General features: G+C 35.5%; 5 protein-coding genes; 2 read left to right on the forward strand and 3 right to left on the reverse strand.

The window, feature by feature from the left end:
- Positions 1 to 247: 247 nt before the first annotated feature.
- Positions 248 to 1,759, reverse strand: FFUJ_13654 (related to ATG4-essential for autophagocytosis; the record flags this gene model as incomplete). XM_023576364.1 has 4 exons in its annotated part: positions 248 to 635; positions 687 to 911; positions 971 to 1,139; positions 1,192 to 1,759. 4 exons carry the CDS (start codon positions 1,757 to 1,759, stop codon positions 248 to 250), a joined length of 1,350 nt encoding a protein of 449 aa, XP_023429524.1.
- Positions 1,760 to 3,064: 1,305 nt separating this feature from the next.
- FFUJ_13655 (uncharacterized protein) lies at positions 3,065 to 4,919 on the forward strand (the record flags this gene model as incomplete). XM_023576365.1 has 3 exons in its annotated part: positions 3,065 to 3,086; positions 3,131 to 4,421; positions 4,469 to 4,919. The coding sequence occupies 3 exons, from the start codon at positions 3,065 to 3,067 to the stop codon at positions 4,917 to 4,919; spliced, it is 1,764 nt and encodes a 587-aa protein (XP_023429525.1).
- Positions 4,920 to 5,272: 353 nt separating this feature from the next.
- Positions 5,273 to 5,815, reverse strand: FFUJ_13656 (probable HTB1-histone H2B; the record flags this gene model as incomplete). XM_023576366.1 has 3 exons in its annotated part: positions 5,273 to 5,451; positions 5,503 to 5,574; positions 5,653 to 5,815. 3 exons carry the CDS (start codon positions 5,813 to 5,815, stop codon positions 5,273 to 5,275), a joined length of 414 nt encoding a protein of 137 aa, XP_023429526.1.
- Positions 5,816 to 7,854: 2,039 nt separating this feature from the next.
- Positions 7,855 to 8,382, forward strand: FFUJ_13657 (H2A histone H2A; the record flags this gene model as incomplete). XM_023576367.1 has 3 exons in its annotated part: positions 7,855 to 7,910; positions 7,984 to 8,276; positions 8,327 to 8,382. 3 exons carry the CDS (start codon positions 7,855 to 7,857, stop codon positions 8,380 to 8,382), a joined length of 405 nt encoding a protein of 134 aa, XP_023429527.1.
- Positions 8,383 to 8,942: 560 nt separating this feature from the next.
- FFUJ_13658 (related to NADH2 dehydrogenase (ubiquinone) chain CI-B22) lies at positions 8,943 to 9,510 on the reverse strand (the record flags this gene model as incomplete). XM_023576368.1 has 5 exons in its annotated part: positions 8,943 to 8,971; positions 9,031 to 9,072; positions 9,135 to 9,213; positions 9,269 to 9,401; positions 9,488 to 9,510. 5 exons carry the CDS (start codon positions 9,508 to 9,510, stop codon positions 8,943 to 8,945), a joined length of 306 nt encoding a protein of 101 aa, XP_023429528.1.
- Positions 9,511 to 19,935: the final 10,425 nt, after the last annotated feature.

Consider the following 19,935-nt stretch of genomic DNA (forward strand, 5'->3'; position numbering starts at 1 on the left):
CACGTCCGATATGCATATTGCATTCAACCACATCACCATTCGGCAAGTCATATCAAATGACGGGCAGCGCATGAAGAACGCGTTGCATCACGCAGCTTAAAACGACAAAAATCGTGATAAGAGGGTCGTTCGAATCGATTTCAATGTCTATCCCCACGTAACGCCTAGCCCTCCTGCCAATCATGATGGGTTGCAGGAAATTACAGCCAAAATCATAAACAAACCTACGCCGGGCCCAACAACCAATCTAGGCCTCCTGAATGGTATCCGTATCATCGTCACTTAGCGTCTCAACTTCGTCAATTGCGCCTTCGCGGCCCTCGCTTGAGCCTCCGTGGACGGCGTTTTGCTGCGCCACATGGATAATCGACTTGCCTTGGACGTGCTTAACACTACGCTTCCAGTCCTTCCAGTCCTCCTCGCTCCGAATCAGAAAACCTATCAGCATACTGGGATCCATTTCGCGAACATGGATGCGGCGCAGTCGAGCAGTATGACACGATTCTATCTCTTCGCGGGTGTAGTCCATCGGGTTCTCGTGGTATGGGAGTGCGGGCCTTGTATGATGAGGATCAAGGTAGAATAGGAAGGAACCTTGCGAGCCGATGAAGTAATGGGATGAGGATGGACGGCCTCTGCGCATGGTTAGTACTATAGATATGCAAAGAGTATCGTGTAGTACTCACCCTGCGATACCGACAGATTGCGGCATCTGAAGAGCTGCAATCAAAGCCTCCCAATAGACGGGAGTTATCTTATCTAGTCCCAGCCGAGTTCCTATCAATACAAGCGTGGGGTGAAAAGCTTCGCCGCTTGGCTTCGCGATTTTCATAAAGTCATCTTCGTAGACATCAGGCCCATCGCCAGTGGAGTATACCCTGATTGAGGGCTCATGTGAGTTCGCCAATGCTCTTCAAGTTGTGTGTTAGTACGAATATCGCGTGTGAGAGTGGTGAGAACTTGAACGTACTGGATACAGCGGGCTGTTGCTGATGGACCAAACCATTCACCTGGATACTTGCCACACGCGCTGGCACCGTGTCGGACGAAACTGTGGATTGAGTATGGAGCTCTTGGATCGTCGGCAAAATCTTTGAGGATTCGACATTCTTCTTCTAATGATTGTCCCTGACGCCAGTCTGTACGATGTTAGGCATGTGATAGTCTAGTGTGGTGGTCGCTTTGACTTACCTCTCCCCAGGCGAACGAGTGCGATGGTGTTTGCAAGTAAACTTTGACCAGATCGAATCATGCATCCCCACCCGCTGTCTGATGAGAATGGGCTCTGGTCCCCTAGTTGGCTCTTGAGTCTCATAGATAGTGACAGTGAAGATGTGGCTTCGGGATTCGTGGAACGAGGAATGGGTTCGAACTCGGATCTGTAAGTCATCCATATCCTTGATTCAAAATCGGTTATGAAGCCAGATGGCCATCCGCCGTCATTCGACTGGTCGTCATATGCCAGTGACGATGAGAAACTGCTCGATATTGATTCCGGTGGGGTTTCTGGGGCATTCGTCGGTATGTTGGGCGATCGAGTCGTATCCTGATCTTCGGTGTCCGACTTGGGTGCTGGGGGCGGCGTCTGGGGATTTTGTTCATCGGACTTTGTGTTTTTCTTATCGCTTAGCTTGTAGGAGCGTCCAAGACACCATACTGGGTGATCGTGGGCAACATCGTTGGTGGGTTCTGGATCCCAGAACATCTGTACGATCCGTCGATAACGTCCTAGGTCGACATTGGCCATGGCGTTCTCCATGTTGATAGACATGGATCTCAAGCTTTCATTTGTTTGCTTGTTCGTTGTAGAACCTGAGGAGCTTGAGAACGACATACAATAAAAAATGTAAGATGAGTGCCTCAACAAGGAGGCAACATAAAGCTTCAGGTGAGGCACCAGATGGGGTCCTGGCTATGGGTGAGCCTTGGCCTTAGCCTGGAAGTGGAGAGTCAGCTGGGGCCGGCGGGCGGCGGGGGGGAGACAACCCAGTAGCTTGTGACTCGCACGAAGCGCCTGAGGTGGACTTCGGTTCCAGTGGAGCTGGTACTGGCTGTAGGTACTGGTACTAACGCACGCGATATGTGATCTAGTGCACGGGCCATTCGTGACACGTCTCGACGCCAGACTCGACATCTGTTGAATTGCTCGAGTTGAGTTCACATAGTCTATGGTTAATGGAAATGCTGGGATTTTTTGTGCTTCTGTATTTATATACTCTGTTTACGCGTATATCCACGCGTTTTTCCATACCCTCATCCCTTCTCATCATAGTGGGTTTGTGCTTGTATCTTACTGGGAATTCCCCTCGTGATACCACTATTAATATCATGGTTTTAATGAAATATTGGGTAAAACACGATGATGACATTATTCAACATACAAGCGCCTCAATATGCACAAGATACAAAGTCTGACACCTAAGGTATAAGTAAAATTATGTTTACATACCTTAAGAGTTTACTTTACTACTACTTTCGGTTGAAACTTATAGATGCTCAGTTCTCGATATTGCTTCATGTTCCCACCCTATACCTAAAAATGGATGACTGTTAAATTCAACGGTACGTACCGCGACTGCCTGCCTCATGCCTGAGGTGCCTGTGAGCTTTCCCGCAAAGGCTCAAGCGGACCCACCAATCAATACCGCCTCCCGCTCGCAACCTGCATCACGGCGTCTTTCAATGACACTTATTTAGGACACTTGGCCCCACTTTATTTTCCGAGCCAATCGATAGACCAGCTGCAACGCAGAGTCCACCGCGGGGTGACTCGTTTTCTTTGCCATCGACGAAGATCTCCAACACCTTTCTCTCTCCAAAACACAGCACTGTTTTTATGGTGCACAACCGCTATAAATCTTAATTGAACTGCCATATTGGACTACTCTCACCATGAAGACCATCTCTCCCTGATCTTGCCATGGCAAAAAACAAGAGGGGAGCTCCCGCTTTCCGTGGCGCAAGGAACGCCAGAGGAGGACGAGGAGGCAGGGGAGCTTCTCGTGGAGGTGGGAGCTATTCATCAACGCCACCCCGAGTCAATTCTACTAGAGAAGAAATTGGTATGGATAACCCTGACGCGAAGTGTGCACAGGTTCAAGTGCTTGGACGCTGACCTGATATATTACAGCTGGATTCACGCTTGCCGACGAAGCTCGCCAGACGTCGCAACATGACCATTCCACGTGGGGGAATTCCAGCCTACGACTGCGGCCAGTTACTTTCGTTAGCGCTGGGCCCACCGAACCTCTAAAGTTCTTGGATGCGATTGTTGACCCAGGCGACAAGAAAGATAACCAGGCCGACGAACAGAGCTTCGAAGAATCGACCGACGAGGTTGAGTTCATAGGCCCTGACGACCTCGAGGAAGCCATCCAAGCTGAGACTGCACCCGAAGAAAGCATACCACAGGAAGTACCATTCTTCTTTGATCTCACAGGAGACCAGGTCCAAAAGAAGAAGGACCTTCCCCCAGTGGAGATACCGGATAGACCATCCTCGAGTAGCAGCACCTCGAGCGAGGAAGTGCTTCTCTTCAAGGGTCGAGGTGCGCAGAGAAACGTTCAATCTGTGCCTGATATCGACATGATGCAGATGCAAACTGAAATCCGTGTCGTTGAGCAGGCCATCATCACTGAGCCGGCCCATTCACAACAAACACCAGCACCGGAACTGCAAACGGAACCAATCCGCAGTAAATACCTAACTAAGATAGAGAAAAAACAGAAGAAGCGTGAGAAACGCAACGCCAAAACTAAACTGGACGACGAGGAGGATGCCATCCTTGCCGATTACATCGCCAACCTCAAGGAGAATACTGAAGTTGATGATTACTTCAAGGAACTGCTCGAAGGTGGAAGACACTCGGACGATAGTGGCGTATCCGAGTCAGCCAACGCTGCAGGAGATGACACGGATGATCATACGGACGATGCTGAGGCGACTAATGGAGATGAGGTCCCTAGCGAGATCGATGATGAGACACTCGCACGACTGATAGCTGGTCAGCACCTCGGTCAAGATCTGGGCATGGAGGATGTACATTTCGGAGACTCTTCGAGCGACTCTGACTCCGACTCCGACGACACTGGCAAGAGGACGAAACAGCACCAAGAATTTGGCAATGATTTTGATTTGATGGATTGGGATCGCCCCAGCCTGCGTCGGCGCAAAGGCAAAGGCGCTCGAGCTCAGATCAGCTTCAACATGTCCGATTCCGAACTGGAAGCATCTCTCCAAGCCAGCTGGAAGAGCGATCGTCTTAAGAAATCCGAACGAAAGAAACAGCGAGAGGAGATGCGTGCCCTCGGCATGCTAGGCAAAAAAGACCCTGACGATCTGCGGGTCAAATATCCAGATGGAATGAACATGGACCAAGTCGCAGATGAGCTACAAACATTCCTGATGGGTTCTGACGAACAGTGAGTTATCATCAAGTTACTTATGAATTTTAACTGACTAGGCACAGACTTAATTTCCCCCCTATGGATAATAATGCGCGCAAGATGATCCACGAACTGGCGAGTAAATTCAAGCTCAAGTCCAAGTCAATTGGAAAAGGCGACCAACGAAGACCGACACTTCATCGAACTAAGCGTACGCCTCCTTACGTCCCAGCAACATTCGATCAAGCTCTCAAGCGCGTCAATCGCAAGTATCTTCCTCGGTCGGATAAGAAGGGCAAGAAAGGGAATCGCTTGCCGCCTGCTCGTGGTGGCACTTCCGTCGCGGCCGCTACATATCAAGATGGCGAGGTGGTTGGTGCTTCAGCGCCAGAATTAGGCATCGAGAATCGTGGAAGGGCAATGCTGGAGAAGATGGGCTGGAGCATGGGAACAGCGCTCGGGGCCTCCAACAATAAGGGCATCATGCAACCTGTTACTCATACAATGAAGCGCTCAAAAGCTGGACTGGGATAGAAGTTAGTCAAATGTTTAACATGGCACTTCAAGGAGTTGGAGGAATGCAATAAACTGTAGAGATTAGAAACTAATGGCATCAGGCAAGACACATGTGACACAAGGATGGGACACAAAGCTTATGTGCACGAATTCATTTGATCGAGACCCTATTCTCGATGTTTATTGTACAACCGCGAACCCCGTTGCCCGTGTGTGAAGACATTGCCCCCAGGAAATAAAACAAAACCATCCGTAACGCATTATGAGGCCCCTAAAACAGGGCTGGATCCCCGTGAAACCTCAGACTCATGACACCCTGATGCCACGCGTGAAAAACCAAATGCCCAAAACAAATCAAGCCATCAAAGCACTTATTTCGTCGAGGAAGAGTACTTGGTGACAGCCTTGGTACCCTCAGAGACGGCGTGCTTGGCAAGTTCACCGGGGAGGATCAGACGGACAGAGGTCTGGATCTCTCGGGAAGAGATGGTGGACTTCTTGTTGTAGGCGGCAAGCTTGGAAGCCTCAGAAGCGACGCGCTCGAAGATGTCTGGATCAAGAGTCAGATCAAGTTAGACTATAACTAAATGAAGCCACATACCATTGACAAAAGAGTTCAGGATGGACATGGCACGGTTGGAGATACCAGTGTCAGGGTGGACCTGCTTCAGGACTGGGAGATGCAAGTCAGTAAACGCGTTACCAAAACAGGGCGCGACAAGGCGCGATTAAGATTGGAATTGGAACTCACCCTTGTAGATGTAAGAAGAGTAAGTCTCCTTGCGGGTCTTGGAGCGCTTCTTCTTGTCACCAGAGGCGGCAGTCTTCTTGCCGGCATCCTTCTTCTCAGGAGCCTTGGAGGCAGTAGCGGGAGCCTTGGAGGCGGGCTTCTTGTCAGCAGCCTTGGGAGCCATTTCGAAAGATGAAAAAGAGGGTTGAAAAAGTGTGTGGGTTGGCTGTGTCGGTTGAGTAAGAACTCGTGCGTTGAGTAAGTTGTTGTGAGGCGAGAAGATGCTGTTGTAGATGGGAAGTTGATGGCGAGAAGGGAAGATCGGGGAGTGGGTTGGGTTTTTGTAGCTGGCGCGTTGTCGGTGTTAGCGGGTTACTGATTGCCTGGGGGGCGTGCGCACGCGTGCTTGCTTCAATTGCGCGGGCCTGCTTAGCGGCTGGTGGAGGTGATCTTGTGAGGGGACCTGCCAGGCCAGCCCCTCTTTTCTGTTGCTGCTGGTGAAATAAAAATTGGGTGACGGTTCTTTTTTTTGATTGGCTCTTCGCACTCAGAATCGCGCGGTAAGCTACAAGGTCGGCCCCCCCACAGCACATCCTTTCCGTCATCGTTTGATGGGAGCGTCCATTTCCATTTCCATTCTCATTTTCGCGTCGTGGTCTCTTTGCTTCCCTCGTCCTCTTTCATCACCTCCCAGTTCCCGCGTCTCAGCCCGGGTCATTCTTCTCCTGCTCTTTGACTTCTTTCCTTTTACATATCACTTCTACTCATAATATAGGTACTTTCATTCAAAACATGTTACTTTCATCCATCATGTCCATCTCGTAGATCAGTTCAAAGTTGTCATGATGACCCTAAAATATGCTTGTATTTTTTTTTTTTTTTTGACGTGACAGCCTTAAAAGACCCGTAATGAGCGTAAAATCTATATGTAAATTGAGCTGTATACCGATCCAGGTCCCCGAATACGCCCAGATCCGTTCAGCATCCCTGCCTACGCGTCCGTCTTTCTCATCAACGCGTCCGTTCAGGAAGGCTCGGGACTGTGGCCCGTCACGGCGGCAATCCATCGCCATTCGGTGTCAGTCGTCGTGACTCCTGGGGATGCCGTCCCGGCTTCACTCCACATCTGCATCCGTTTGAGTCCCGAGACGGAGATCTATAGGGCTGCTGGCTCCGTCGTGACTGGTTCCTGACGGATCTCGAAGAGATCTGACATCAAAGAGCCGGGGGATTTTGATTTGTGGACCGTTCATACATGCAATATACGTCACAGCACTTGAATCTGGGGTTCATAGAGTCAAATTGAGGCTTAAATCTATCTCCAAGTACGAAAAAAAGGAAAAAAGAAGTTGTGTAGGTGTATATGGGTCAAATCAAAGTACAAAAAAGACATGAAAAAAGTCATGGTATGACCAAGATGGATCAAACCTCAAAAAATCCAAAGAATTTCAGACCAGAATGGGTCAAAGAAAAAAGGTCAAAGATCAGACCAACTTGGAATGACAACTTCAAACGGACCAGGTGGAGGAACCAAGTCCAAAAAATCACGCAACGAGAGCGCGACCGAGCAACAACAGAGCAACCGGGCCAGACCAGTTCAAACGAGATGAGCTGGACCTGGCAAAAGTTGACAAACATGGGAGACCATAGGTATCGGAAAACTGTAGTGACTTTGAGTGATTGTGAATGAGTGTCCTCCAATCATCAAATCGCCCCGTGTATAGCAAAAAATGTAGCCAGGAGGAAAAATGAAAATGGAGGACGAAAAATTCTTGTGGTGCGGGCAAGGTGAGAGGAGAAAGCAGAATAACGCGCAAGTGATCTTGGTTGGAGGGCATAACATAGGAAATCGGTTTTATTATTTCGCCGGGGGCCAGTTTAGTGGGCCATGGACCACTGGCCAGTAACAAGTGTTACTGGCGTGCCAGGGGTGCCCGATTTTATTTTTTAATGCGTCGAGGAGCTTGGTTTCCCAATTTCGCCAAATGCGGCTAGGCCCCAATCGCGTTGCCAGCTGCAAGTGAGTGATCTGGGATCAGAGCTCCCGACGCGCGAAAAGTACTTAACCTCTACGTCCCCCGCCAACGTTATCTCTTCCACTTCTCATCAACCAATTGTCATCACAACCATTCTCTTCGACTCTTCCATCCATCTCAACAAAGTCTTTCAGACTCCTCAATCACTTCTTTTTAATCCACCACCCCAAACCACCCAACCTTCAAAATGACTGGCGGCGGAAAGTCTGGCGGCAAGGCCTCTGGTTCCAAGAACGCGCAATCGTAAGTCTCCCCTCTTCGCTCACTTTGACGCGCCTTTCGTTTTACTTGATCTCAAGCTAACATCACTCTTCAGGCGATCTTCCAAGGCTGGTCTCGCGTTCCCTGTTGGTCGTGTCCACCGTCTTCTCCGAAAGGGCAACTATGCTCAGCGTGTTGGTGCTGGTGCTCCCGTCTATCTCGCTGCCGTTCTCGAGTACCTCGCTGCCGAAATCCTTGAGTTGGCTGGTAACGCTGCCCGTGACAACAAGAAGACCCGTATCATCCCCCGTCATCTCCAGCTGGCCATCCGAAACGATGAGGAGTTGAACAAGCTTCTGGGTCACGTCACCATTGCCCAGGGTGGCGTCCTTCCCAACATCCACCAGAGTACGTCCTGCATTCTTCATCACTTCGTATCATCACTGACATCTCTCCAGACCTTCTGCCCAAGAAGACGGGTAAGACTGGCAAGAACGCTAGCCAGGAGCTGTAAATGGTTCATTTGGTTCTTGTTTTTCCATGCGATGGCTGGTTGTTTGGGTTGTCATGACAAAGGGGTCACGGTTCAAGGGTTCATACGGTTGTTTTTCATCAGTTTATTCGCGCGTTAGGGTTGTACAATAATCCCCCACGGCTATGGTCATGAAATAAGAATACTTCAAAGATCTACATCACCGTCTCTTGGCCCTGCTGTGAACGTATTCGCCACTTGACGCTATCGTATCTGCAGCTTCTCGATATCCTGATCTAGGCAAATCGGCTGTTTGTAATTGAGATGACGTTGCAATCCGCATTCAACTATCGCTTCCAAACATAGCCATTTGCTTGCAGCGACTAGCTTTCTAGCATGCACTGTCGACAAGGTTCCTGGCCCTCGTAGAGTATCGGTAAGTGCTGATTCTTGTGGATAAATATCAACCTCGTCCGCACTGATACGGTACTTGAATGACCAAACTCATTTGATTCATGCTACAGCCCTCTCCGCAAGCCCATCTGTATCCTCTTCTATGTACATATATCCTCTCGTACAGCCCAAATAATCCAGTCATATTTTTAGTGTCGGTTGACAGAGTGTGGGGGAGCTATTCACATATCAGTTTCTGGATTATTGATGGCTAGGAGCCATCGGATAGGTACTCACGGTCGAGAACAGGCGACGGGAGGTTTCGCTCGTACTTGGAACCTGTGGCGGTATCATTAGCATTCTGCACCTGACGACTCTTGCCATATGCTGGAGAGATGTACCTCCGGGGGCTGTCGGGGGAGTATAAGGGTCGGGGTGCTTCCAGCTCTCTAGCAGCTTCTCGGTCTCGGTCAATAGAGCCTGTACATCGGAGTCAGCGCCGACATCATCTTTCAGTCACAAATTGGTGACAAACCCTTTGATGCCGGGGATCGGTGACATTGCGGTTGGCTTCGAATAGTGAGCGAATATACATAGCCTGGCCACGCCACAGGTGTCGATGGACGGCCCAATCTAGCGCCAGCTTCAATGAGCGGCGGTAGAGGGATCTGGATACGACGGCAGTCAGCGCACGCAGCTCGATGAATCAACAATCGCTGGGCCGGCGGTTCGGGAGGAGGTAAAGGTTACTGACAAGGCAGCTCGTCGCGTCGACATGGTTTGTGAGTTAGTGAGAGTACGCGTGACCGGGCCCAGTCGAGAAAGGCTCCTCGCTATCGGGCAATTGGTCGGTTTTCGCGGGGATATCTGCCGTCTGGCGTTCGCTCGAGGGTTTTGTTGTTATGCTAGCCGACTCGGTCGAGGTTGGGCTACTACGAAGAATGTCGACAATGACGGCAAATATTTGGTGCCTTGTTGCCTCGTTCCGATGAATAGCCGATCAACTTGGCTTACCCTGTACTTCGAGACAAAGTCGATTCAGTGCATTAGTGGTTCGATAGAGGCTTCTTGAACCAGTCGGGCGGCCTTATCAGGGCTTCAGGGTGTCAATTATCACTATAGGATCAGTTGTACGCTAGATCAACCCAAATTGGATGCTAGATCTTGACCCATACAGGTTCCTGTTTTGATGTATGTATAATGGGAAAGTACTAGCAACTGGTGAGACAATCAGAACTAGATATCAAGCTCGGCTATTATGTATGTGGCATTAAATTTAAAAAACAGGTCAAAATAACGAAAGCGAGTGAGAAACTAGCACTCCTTCAGTCAGTTCAAAAATCATTACTACGGGTTTCAGTGTAAGTTATTCAAATGGTGTCCGAGCCAGCCTAGTATAACAATAATTGAGGAACATGGACCAACATATGAATTAGATTTATGCGACCTCTTATTGGTTGCTCTTAAGCTGCCAGAACGAGGTAGCTGCGAGCTGAAACTGGGGAAATAGCCGCGCCACATATCTCATGTTGAGCCACACTCGCAGTACCTTCATTCAAAGATGTGACTTATACACTCCAGCAATAGCTGACTGTATGCATTATGGTAAGAGCATTGGCACTGGTATTTAGTACTTGAAGCCAAGATGTGTACTCTTCTTAGTTGCTTTGGTGTATCCGGTAAAATATCAGTAGAGCTGGGTATCGTGTCTATTTGGCATTAGATGAAGGCCATAGACTTGACCAAGTTGATGGAATCTCGAATCCAGCAGCTATAGACTACAGTGAGAGCGAAGACAAGCACCCGATGAATCCGCTCATTCGAGATGGCATGGGATTATATGATTGACTAGAGTCTTACAGGTAATGCACAGAACGAGATGTATGCTGAGTTGGTTAATACAGAATGGATGTTGGAAAGCAAGAATTTGTCTATGTCCATATGAAAACTTCCAACTTCCAACTTACATGACTTAGTATTGAACGGAATGGATAATTTAGCGTATAGCGGAATGTCACGTACAGAGCATTACCACCCAAACTTGATTCATCATTGGGATCCAATCAAACAGCATGTCGACAACTGCTTCACCATTGTAGCGAAGCATTTACGTGTTAATATAAAAAAGCCAGATAAGATGCAGTGAAATAGAGGTATGTATGTTTCGCTATGGCCTAAGTGAGGGCGAATATGCAACGCTGTACCCAGGGCGACAGCGAAACCTGCGAATCATGGAGCGCGTTGCGGGATGCGAGAACAAAAGAAGAGCTTCACCTGTATTCTACCAAGAGGGCACAATCATACTGATGGTTTGTCCACCTGAAACTGCGAGGTGCTTGAATGTCTTTATGTCTTGGGTCCGGCTAACGGCCAAGGGTGAGCACCGCAGGGTAAGCTTCTCAAGTTCAGATCAGTACAATCATGGTCCCTGGAGGCCTTATGCAGCCCAGTGCCCAGTTTGAATTGAAAGTCGTACTGAACTCTCGAGAAAAGCCTGATGGTATGTAAAGAAGTAGCACATATCCTCATACGGCGGATGAAGGATGAAGAAGCCAGACTGAATATAAGTCTTTAAAGACGTGAATGGACATCCTGAGCTTATAGAAATATTGTTGCAACGTTGGACTGTGACACCATTCGTGAGAGTTACAGAAATGAATGGCTCTCAGAGTATAGTGTCTCATTACACTCACGTCACCAATGTAGCTGGCGTAGAAGGGTTCGACATGACTTGGGAGTGTTCGTACTTGACGAGTTATACTGCAATAGTGCCCCATTGCGTATCGAAGACTCAACTGCTGCAAATTCCGTGTTAGTGTTACATTTATGATTGAATTCTGCCTGAATAAAAGCTCGTTTTGAGAAGTCCGACTTACAGGTGAAGTTCTTTCTTCCCGATCGTTGGGATTGTCATGGGGAGCGTGGACGAAAGACCAACAACACCAGTGGATATGAGAAGAAATGTGAGATAAAACTGATGGTTCACATATAAAGTGACTCGATTGAGACATTCACCAGACTATAGATAGTCGGAGAAGGGGCTGCCGCTGGCCACTTGGAAGTAGAAGTTACTACCAGGAACGATCAGACTTACACTCACGACCTCTAGACCGAAAGTCAACGAAACACAAACAAATGGCTTTTCTATCTACTAAAGTTTGACAATAAATATAACCGAGAGTCTATTGGATTGTCTCTAATCTGGCCAACATACCGTAATGGATCTTACTATAAGACGTGAAATAATGAAAGAACTTAATAAAGACTGGGTGGTTGTGTGATGGCTGGAAGAACTCGGTATAGACTATGGAGGTCGATCTCAAAAGTCTTTGCCCAAAATGACTTACGCCACAATTGCTAATCCCTGTTAGGTATAAGAAAGTATAAGTGATAAGAGAGATATAGGGAGGCTTCCCTGTAATAGCTCAAAATAACTGTAGTTATAAGCCCTACTTTTAATAAAATACCTTAAGTACCTTTATTAAAATAATAGTTATTAATTACAATAAAGCTACAGTAAGGAGAGCCAGTAATTTATTTAAAGAGCTGCTCTAAATGCCCTATAATTATAAAGTAAAGACTTTTAAGACAAACCTCTATAATATATAATTTTTAAGCCAGATTGTAATATTAAAAGGTTAGTATTAAGAACCTTAAGAGGAGAGCCTGTCCTTTTATTATAGTCCCTAAAGGAGATATATTAAAGGTTTTAAATATAGTAAAACTATAATTAAAAGTTAATAAGCTTATTAATATTATTTTTAAGTTATTAATACTTAAAAAAGTATATTTAAATATATAATTATTATATAAACTTTAAACTTTAATTTTAATAATAATAAAAAAAGTATTTATTAAAATAATATATTATTTTATAATCAAATAAATTTTAAATATTTATTACTATTATTACTATTAACCTTATAAAGCTATTAAGCTTTTCTTTAATTTAATTTATTATTTCTTTATTAATATTACTTTATTTATAGCTTTTAAATATAAAGTTAATTAATTATATACCTTAATATCTTAAGTATTAATTATCTATATTTTCTTTTAATTTATATTCTTTAAATTATACTATTTTATAATTTAATTTCCTTTAGTTTAACTTACTGCTTTTTTATTAATATTACTTTATTTATAGCTCTTAAATATAAAGTTAATTAGTTATATACCTTAATATATATAATTAATTAATAGATATTAATTTAGCTTTTATTAACTAATTTATATAAATAAAACTAACTTAATTTCTTTAAACCTTTAGTTTAACCCTACTATTACCTTATATTTATTTTAAAACTTTATATATAGATATACTATCTTTATATTAAAAGTAATACTCTTTTTACTATAATAACCCTTTAAGCTATATTAAAAAGCCACTTTTTATATATATTTAAGCCTATAAAGGCAGTAAAGAAGGCTACTTAATTTAATTAAAGGGAATAACGTTTCTGTAATGGCATTTTAATATAGATAGTTAGCCTGGTCTCTAGGTTATATAGTTAGCCTAGTCTTTAGGTTATATAATTTTAAGACCCTATAGAATCTCCTTAAAAAACCCCTTTTTAAAGAATCTTCTCTCTTTAAGCTTTAGTTAATATAATACTATTATATCTATTTAACTATTATTAATTTATTATAATAATTTTAAAGTTTTTACTTAAATTACTTAAATATAATAATTAATTCCTAAAGAATTATAATAATTAACTTAAATTTAAATAAATTATTAATAATAATTTTAAGAATTATTAATAATTTTACTTTAATTAATTAAAGAGAATTATTTTAAATAATAATTTATTTTATTAAATAAGTTATATTATTAACTTATATTACTGCCTTTAAGGTTTAAATTAAATAATTAAAAGAAAAGCTTATTTTTAAATAATAAATAAAAGAATTAAAATAATAAATTAAAAAGACTATTAAAAATCCTCTTAAAAATTAAAAAAGGAATTTTTAAAATATACCTTTAATTACCTAAGTTTAGCCTACTACTTCTTTACTAATATTACTTTATTTACTCTTAGATATAAGGTTAATTAGTTATATACCTAGGTATATATATTTAATTAATAGAGGTTAATTTAACTTTTACTAATTAACTTATATAAAAGTTAACTTAATTCCTTTAAACCTTTAAACCCTGCTATTACTTTATATTTATCTTTATATTAAAAGTAGTACCTTTTTTACTATAATAACCCTTTTAGCTATATTAAAAAGCCACTCTTTATATATATTTAAGCCTATAAAGGCAATAAGGAATATAGCTTAATTTAATTTAAGGAAATAACCTTTTCCTAAAATCCTTTTTAGGTCCTTTAGACTTAATAGCTTATAATTAACTTAAATTAAATTAATTAAGCTAAAATAGCCTATATAATAAATTAACCTAATTAAATTATAATTAAAGATAGCTATTTTAATAAAGTTAAATTAATACCTTAATAAAAAGTTTTTTTTAATAGTAATTACTATTATATAAATCTCTTTTAATTCTTTTTTATTAACTCTCTATTAGGCAGGCCTAATAGCTATATTAAGGTTATAGCTAGTTATATAGTAGGCTTAATTATATAGCTATAGGCTATTTTATATAGTAGGTATTATATTAATAGCTATAATTAATATTAATAACTATAATTAATAAAGAGAAAGTTAAGTTAAAAAATATACTTATACATTTATACTTAATCTCTTATTTAATTAGGGTTTAACTATTATAGTAAATAAATAATAGCTAGATAGGCATAATAGTATTATATTAACTAAAGCTTAAAAAAGTAGGATTTCTATCTAAAGGGTTTTTATAATAGACTTAAAGGGGTCTTAAGATTATATAATAAAAGGCCAGTTAGCTTTATTACTAAAGTATTATTATAATTATCTTTCTTTTTTTAAGTAGCTATCTTTAGCTAGATATAATTATAATAGAGTTATAAAGTTATTAATATCTTTTTATTTTATAGTTACCTTTTATTAGCTTTTTATAGTAAAGTTAGATATTATAATAATAAAAGGTTATATTTATAGTATTTTTTCTATATAAACTATTAAACTATTTTTTATAGTTTTATTAAAATGCCTTTAAAAATATATATATATTAAGCCTATAAATTATAGGCTATACCTTTAATTCTTTAGGCTTTTATAGGCTTTTATTTCTGCCTTATCTATAAGTATTTAATTTTCTTTTTAATTTAAGCTTTTTTTTTTTTATTTTTTTTATTTTATATAGCCTTATTAGCTTATATACCTTTTATCCTTACTTTTTATTTATAGCCTATATCTCTTTTATTTTAATTTTTAATTAATCTTTTATTTTTTAATTTTACTTTAATTTCTTTATATTTCTTATTATAATATTTAATAGTAAGTATATCTATTTTCTATTCTCTATAGCCTTTAGTTTTAAGTTATAGGTCTTCTATTATCCCCTTAGCTTTACTATATCTAAAAATATATATATTTATTATATTTATAAATACTATAATTAATTAATAGCTACTTTTATAGACCTTAAGGTTATATAGGATTTATATTATTTTTATAATATTAAATATATCTTTATTAACCTTAATGCCTTATACTATAAAAAGTATAATAAATATAAATATAATTATTACTTATATATTTCTTTTTTATTATCTTTTATTTCTAATTTAACTAACTTCTTTATAATCTTATAGCTATAATTAAAGGAGATTAAGTAAATATTTATTATATCTTTAACTTTATCTATAAGGCTATCTTTTTTATAAATAAAAAAAACTATTTTAACTTTTATTATAATACCTATATAGAACTTATTTATATCTTTTATTAGTTATTAAAAGCCTTTCTATACTTAAAGATTATTTATATTACTAACTTTTACTTTATTAATATTAAGAAACTACCTATAAGTTCTTTTTCTTATCTCTTTTATTATATTAATTAATAAAGTTATAATATAAAAAGCTATCCTTTTATATATTTAAGCTATTATAACTTATTACTATATCTATATTAAAATATATCTATCTCTCTAAAGTAATATTAATAAAGAGGTTTAGGCTATATTTAAGGATTTATAGGTTTTATACTTAAAGAAAAATAATAAGAAATATATAGTTTAATAGGCTATTATTAATACTTTTTTTATCTTATATATTTAGGTCTTATTAATAACCTTTATAATAACTTTAATATTATTACCTAAATCTTTATTTTTAGCTTTATATTAAGTTTAAATTTTTATTAATATTTTTAAGTATTTATTATATTTACTTTTTTAATCTCTATTAAGATAAAGGCTATAACTTTACCTTTTTTTTACTATTCTTTTTTTATATAATCTTTTATTATATTTAAATTTACCTTACCTATAAAGAGTTCTTAACCTTTTACTATAATAATTATATACCCTTTTTTAACCCTTTAGAAATATAATTAACCTCTTTTTAATAAATTTAGCTCCTAAAATATACTACCTAAATATTTTAATAATTTATATAAAGCTTATACTATAAAAGAAAATAAATTAACTTAAAGAATAGCTTTTTAATATTATAATTATTATAGTCTTATTTAATAGTTTTAAGTTAAAATAAAAGGAGATTTATTTATAGTTTATAGTTATTTATTTTTCTTAATAGTATTTTTATAGCTTAAATTTTTTAGCTTTAATTATAGCTTTTTTTTTTTAAATATTTTCTCTTTTTTAAAGTTATTTTTACTTATAACTTTAATTTTTTGCCTTTTTACTTTATTTAAGACTTTTTTTAGGTAATAATAACTTATAGGGTATTCTTTATATTTATAATAATAACCTATTAATTATATTTAATTAGCTATTTTTTTTATTTTATAAAGTAATATAATTCTTTACATATTTCTTTTTTATCTTTAATTTATTTAATTTCCTATTAATTATTCTCTTTTTTAACGTTTAATATTAATAGGGAATTATTATCCTTTTAATTATATACTTAATATACTTTAAGGAGGCTTATATAAAAGATATTATATATTCTTATATATTAATTTAATAAGATTAGATAATATATTTATAGTTTAATATGTTTAATAATCCTAAATAGGCTAATAAATCTTAAAATTAGCCTTTTTTTTTTTTTTAAGCTTTATGTTCTTAATTAAAAGTATAATTAATTATTTTTATTTAAAGTTTATTTCTTAATACTTTAAGTTAAAGTATTTAGCCTGCCTTTTAGTTATATTTTATTAATATATTATAAGCTTATTCTATAATTCTTATAGCTTTTAGATTTTATATTTAACTTTTAGGATTTCTTCTTTTAAGTTAATATTTTTAGTAGTAATATAAAATTTTAAGTTAAAATCTATAAAGGCTTTATTTAGGGTTATATTTATTATAATATTAATCCTTAAATTATAAGTAAATTAGGCTATTTATAGGAATTTTAATTAAATATTTTAATTATCTTTAATAAAATAATATAAATAATATTTAAGAATTTAATTTATCCTTTTTATTTATTTATTAATTTAAAGATAAAAAGTTATTAATAGTCTTTATTAAATTCTTAAATAATAATATAATTTTAATTAAAATATATTTATAAATATAAAGCCTTTATTAAAGATAATATATTTTAAGGCTTTAAATTATAATTTAATCTCTTTATAGAAAAGTTTAGCTAATTTAAATATAATAATTTTAATAAAAATAAATAAAAATTATATAAATTTTATAAATCTATTAATTATTATTAAAATTATATTAATTTATTAACCTTTAAAAAGTATTAATAGTAATTTTATAATAAAATCTATTAAAACCTCCTTAAAGAAATATAATAAAATTAATAGACTTTTAAGCTTTTTATAAGGTTAATATCTCTTAAATACTATTTCTTAATAAATATAATATATAAATATATACTATTTTATATTAATTTTTAGGCCTTTTTAATAAAGTTTTTTTTAAATTAGTTTTTAGGTTTTTTTAATATTAAAATGCCTTATTAAAAGGTTATTATAGTATAATTTTAATATTTCCTTTTTAAAGTTAGGTTTTAATAATATATAAAGCCTATTTTTAAAATAAAAGAGATTATTTTTTACTTTTTACTTTTAGGATTTTTCTTTATAATTTATTTTAAATATTTTATTCTTTTAGCTAAATATTATTTTATTTTTTAATTATATTAATTTAATTATTTTAATTAAAGGCTTTAATATATTATCTTTTAAGGGTTTTTTTTAATATAAAGATTAATTTATTATTTTATTAAGAATTACTATAAATAATTTTAATATCTTTTAAGATTATATATTTAAATTAGGTTTTTAGCTTATAATATTTATATTATTTAGTAATAAAGCTAGATTATCTTTAATACTTAAAGATATCTTATTTATTTCTAACTTATTTAAGGTTTAAAATAGATTTATTTCTTTTATAAGCCTTTTATTTAATCTTTTTTTTAACTTTTAACCTTTTATTATTATTTATATTTTAGCTATTTTATTCTTTAAGGATTTAATTAAGTTTAGCTTTTAGTATTTTTTTATTTTAATTTTTAGAGATCTTAAAAAGATATTAATAGAATTTATAAATTCCTTTTTATATTTAATTATAAAGTTATAGGTTATTAAATATAAATATTATTATATTTATTTTTTATTTAATTTAGTATTTTTTATAAATAATTAAAGATTTTAATAATTACTTAAGACTTTTATTTATTTTAAAGAGCCTTTAAGGTAATACTATTAGTATTTAAATAACTCTATAATTACTATTATCTCTTAATTAAAGGTATTATATTTTCTTTTAAGGTTATTAAATTTTTATAATTATAAAGTAATTAAATAGTATTTCTTTTTATTATTTAATTAAAAAAGGATTTTTACTATAATATAATTTAATATATCTATCTTAATATAAATATATCTTTTAGGATTAAAATACTATAAAATTAAGGCTTTTTTAAACTTAATAATAAAGGCTTAAAATAACTATCTTTTTTAATTATTTAACCTTATACTCTTTAGTTTCTTTTTATTTTAATTTCTTTTTATAAAAGCTATAAAAGGAATAATAACCTTAAAGTATTTATAGATAAACTGCCTATAGAAGTTATAAAATCCTAAAAATATTTAGATTTTTCTATAAGTAGTAAGTTTAGGCTATTTAAAAATAGTATAAATTCTTATTAAGTCTATCTTAATACCTTTAATAATTAAAATAAAATAAAAAAACTTTACTTTATTTTAATAAAAGAAACACTTTAAGGGTTTTATATATAATTTAGTATCCTTTATTTATTTTAAGATTTATTTAAGATATTTAATATATTTTTCTTTTATCTTTAAGAATATTAAGATATTATTTAAATAGATAATATAAATTATATTTATAAAACCTTAAAGGGCCTAATAGATATAATATTAAAATATAGTAAGTATATTAATTAATCTAAATAGTATTACTATATACTTAAAGTAACTATAATAGGTTTAAAAGGCAATCTTCTATTTATTCCCTTTTTAAATATAAATTTAATAGTATATATCTTTAATATTAATTTTAAAGAAATATTTTATCTTTTAGATTTAATTTATAATCTTTAAAATTAAAAGTAAAAAGTAATAATTTTTAATAGTAATAGCATTTAAGCTATAATAATCTATATAAAGGTAAAAATCTCTATTTTTCTTAAAGATAAAAAAAATAGAAAATCTAATTAAGCTCTTAAATAGGTAAATTTATTTAGTTTTTAAGTTCTTTTAAATATAATCTTAAAGTTCCTTAAGTTTTATCTATAAAAGGGAATAAATAAAGCTATATAGAGATTCTTTCCCTTTAATTAAGTTAATAATATAGTCTATCTTCTTAAAGTTAGGTATTTTTATTACCTTATTATAGCTAAAGACCTTAATATAAACTTTTAATTTATAAAGAATGCCTTTAAGTTAGTTAGGTTTTTAAAGTTTTTTATTAAAAAGTAAGTAAAATTCTTTAATAATAATAATAGTAAAAATCTTAACTTTATTATAGATTTTCTTTAAAAATTAATAAGATTTAAGGAATTTAAGGCCTTTATAATGCCCTTTAAATTACTATTTCCTTATCTTAAAGTCTACTATAATTTAAAGATCTTTTAAAATAATAATAAAAAAAATATTAATTTATTTTAATTTTATTTATTAATATTTATT

This window comes from Fusarium fujikuroi, chromosome FFUJ_chr04 (genome assembly GCF_900079805.1).
Source record: "Fusarium fujikuroi IMI 58289 draft genome, chromosome FFUJ_chr04".
Taxonomy (NCBI): Eukaryota; Fungi; Ascomycota; class Sordariomycetes; order Hypocreales; family Nectriaceae; genus Fusarium; species Fusarium fujikuroi.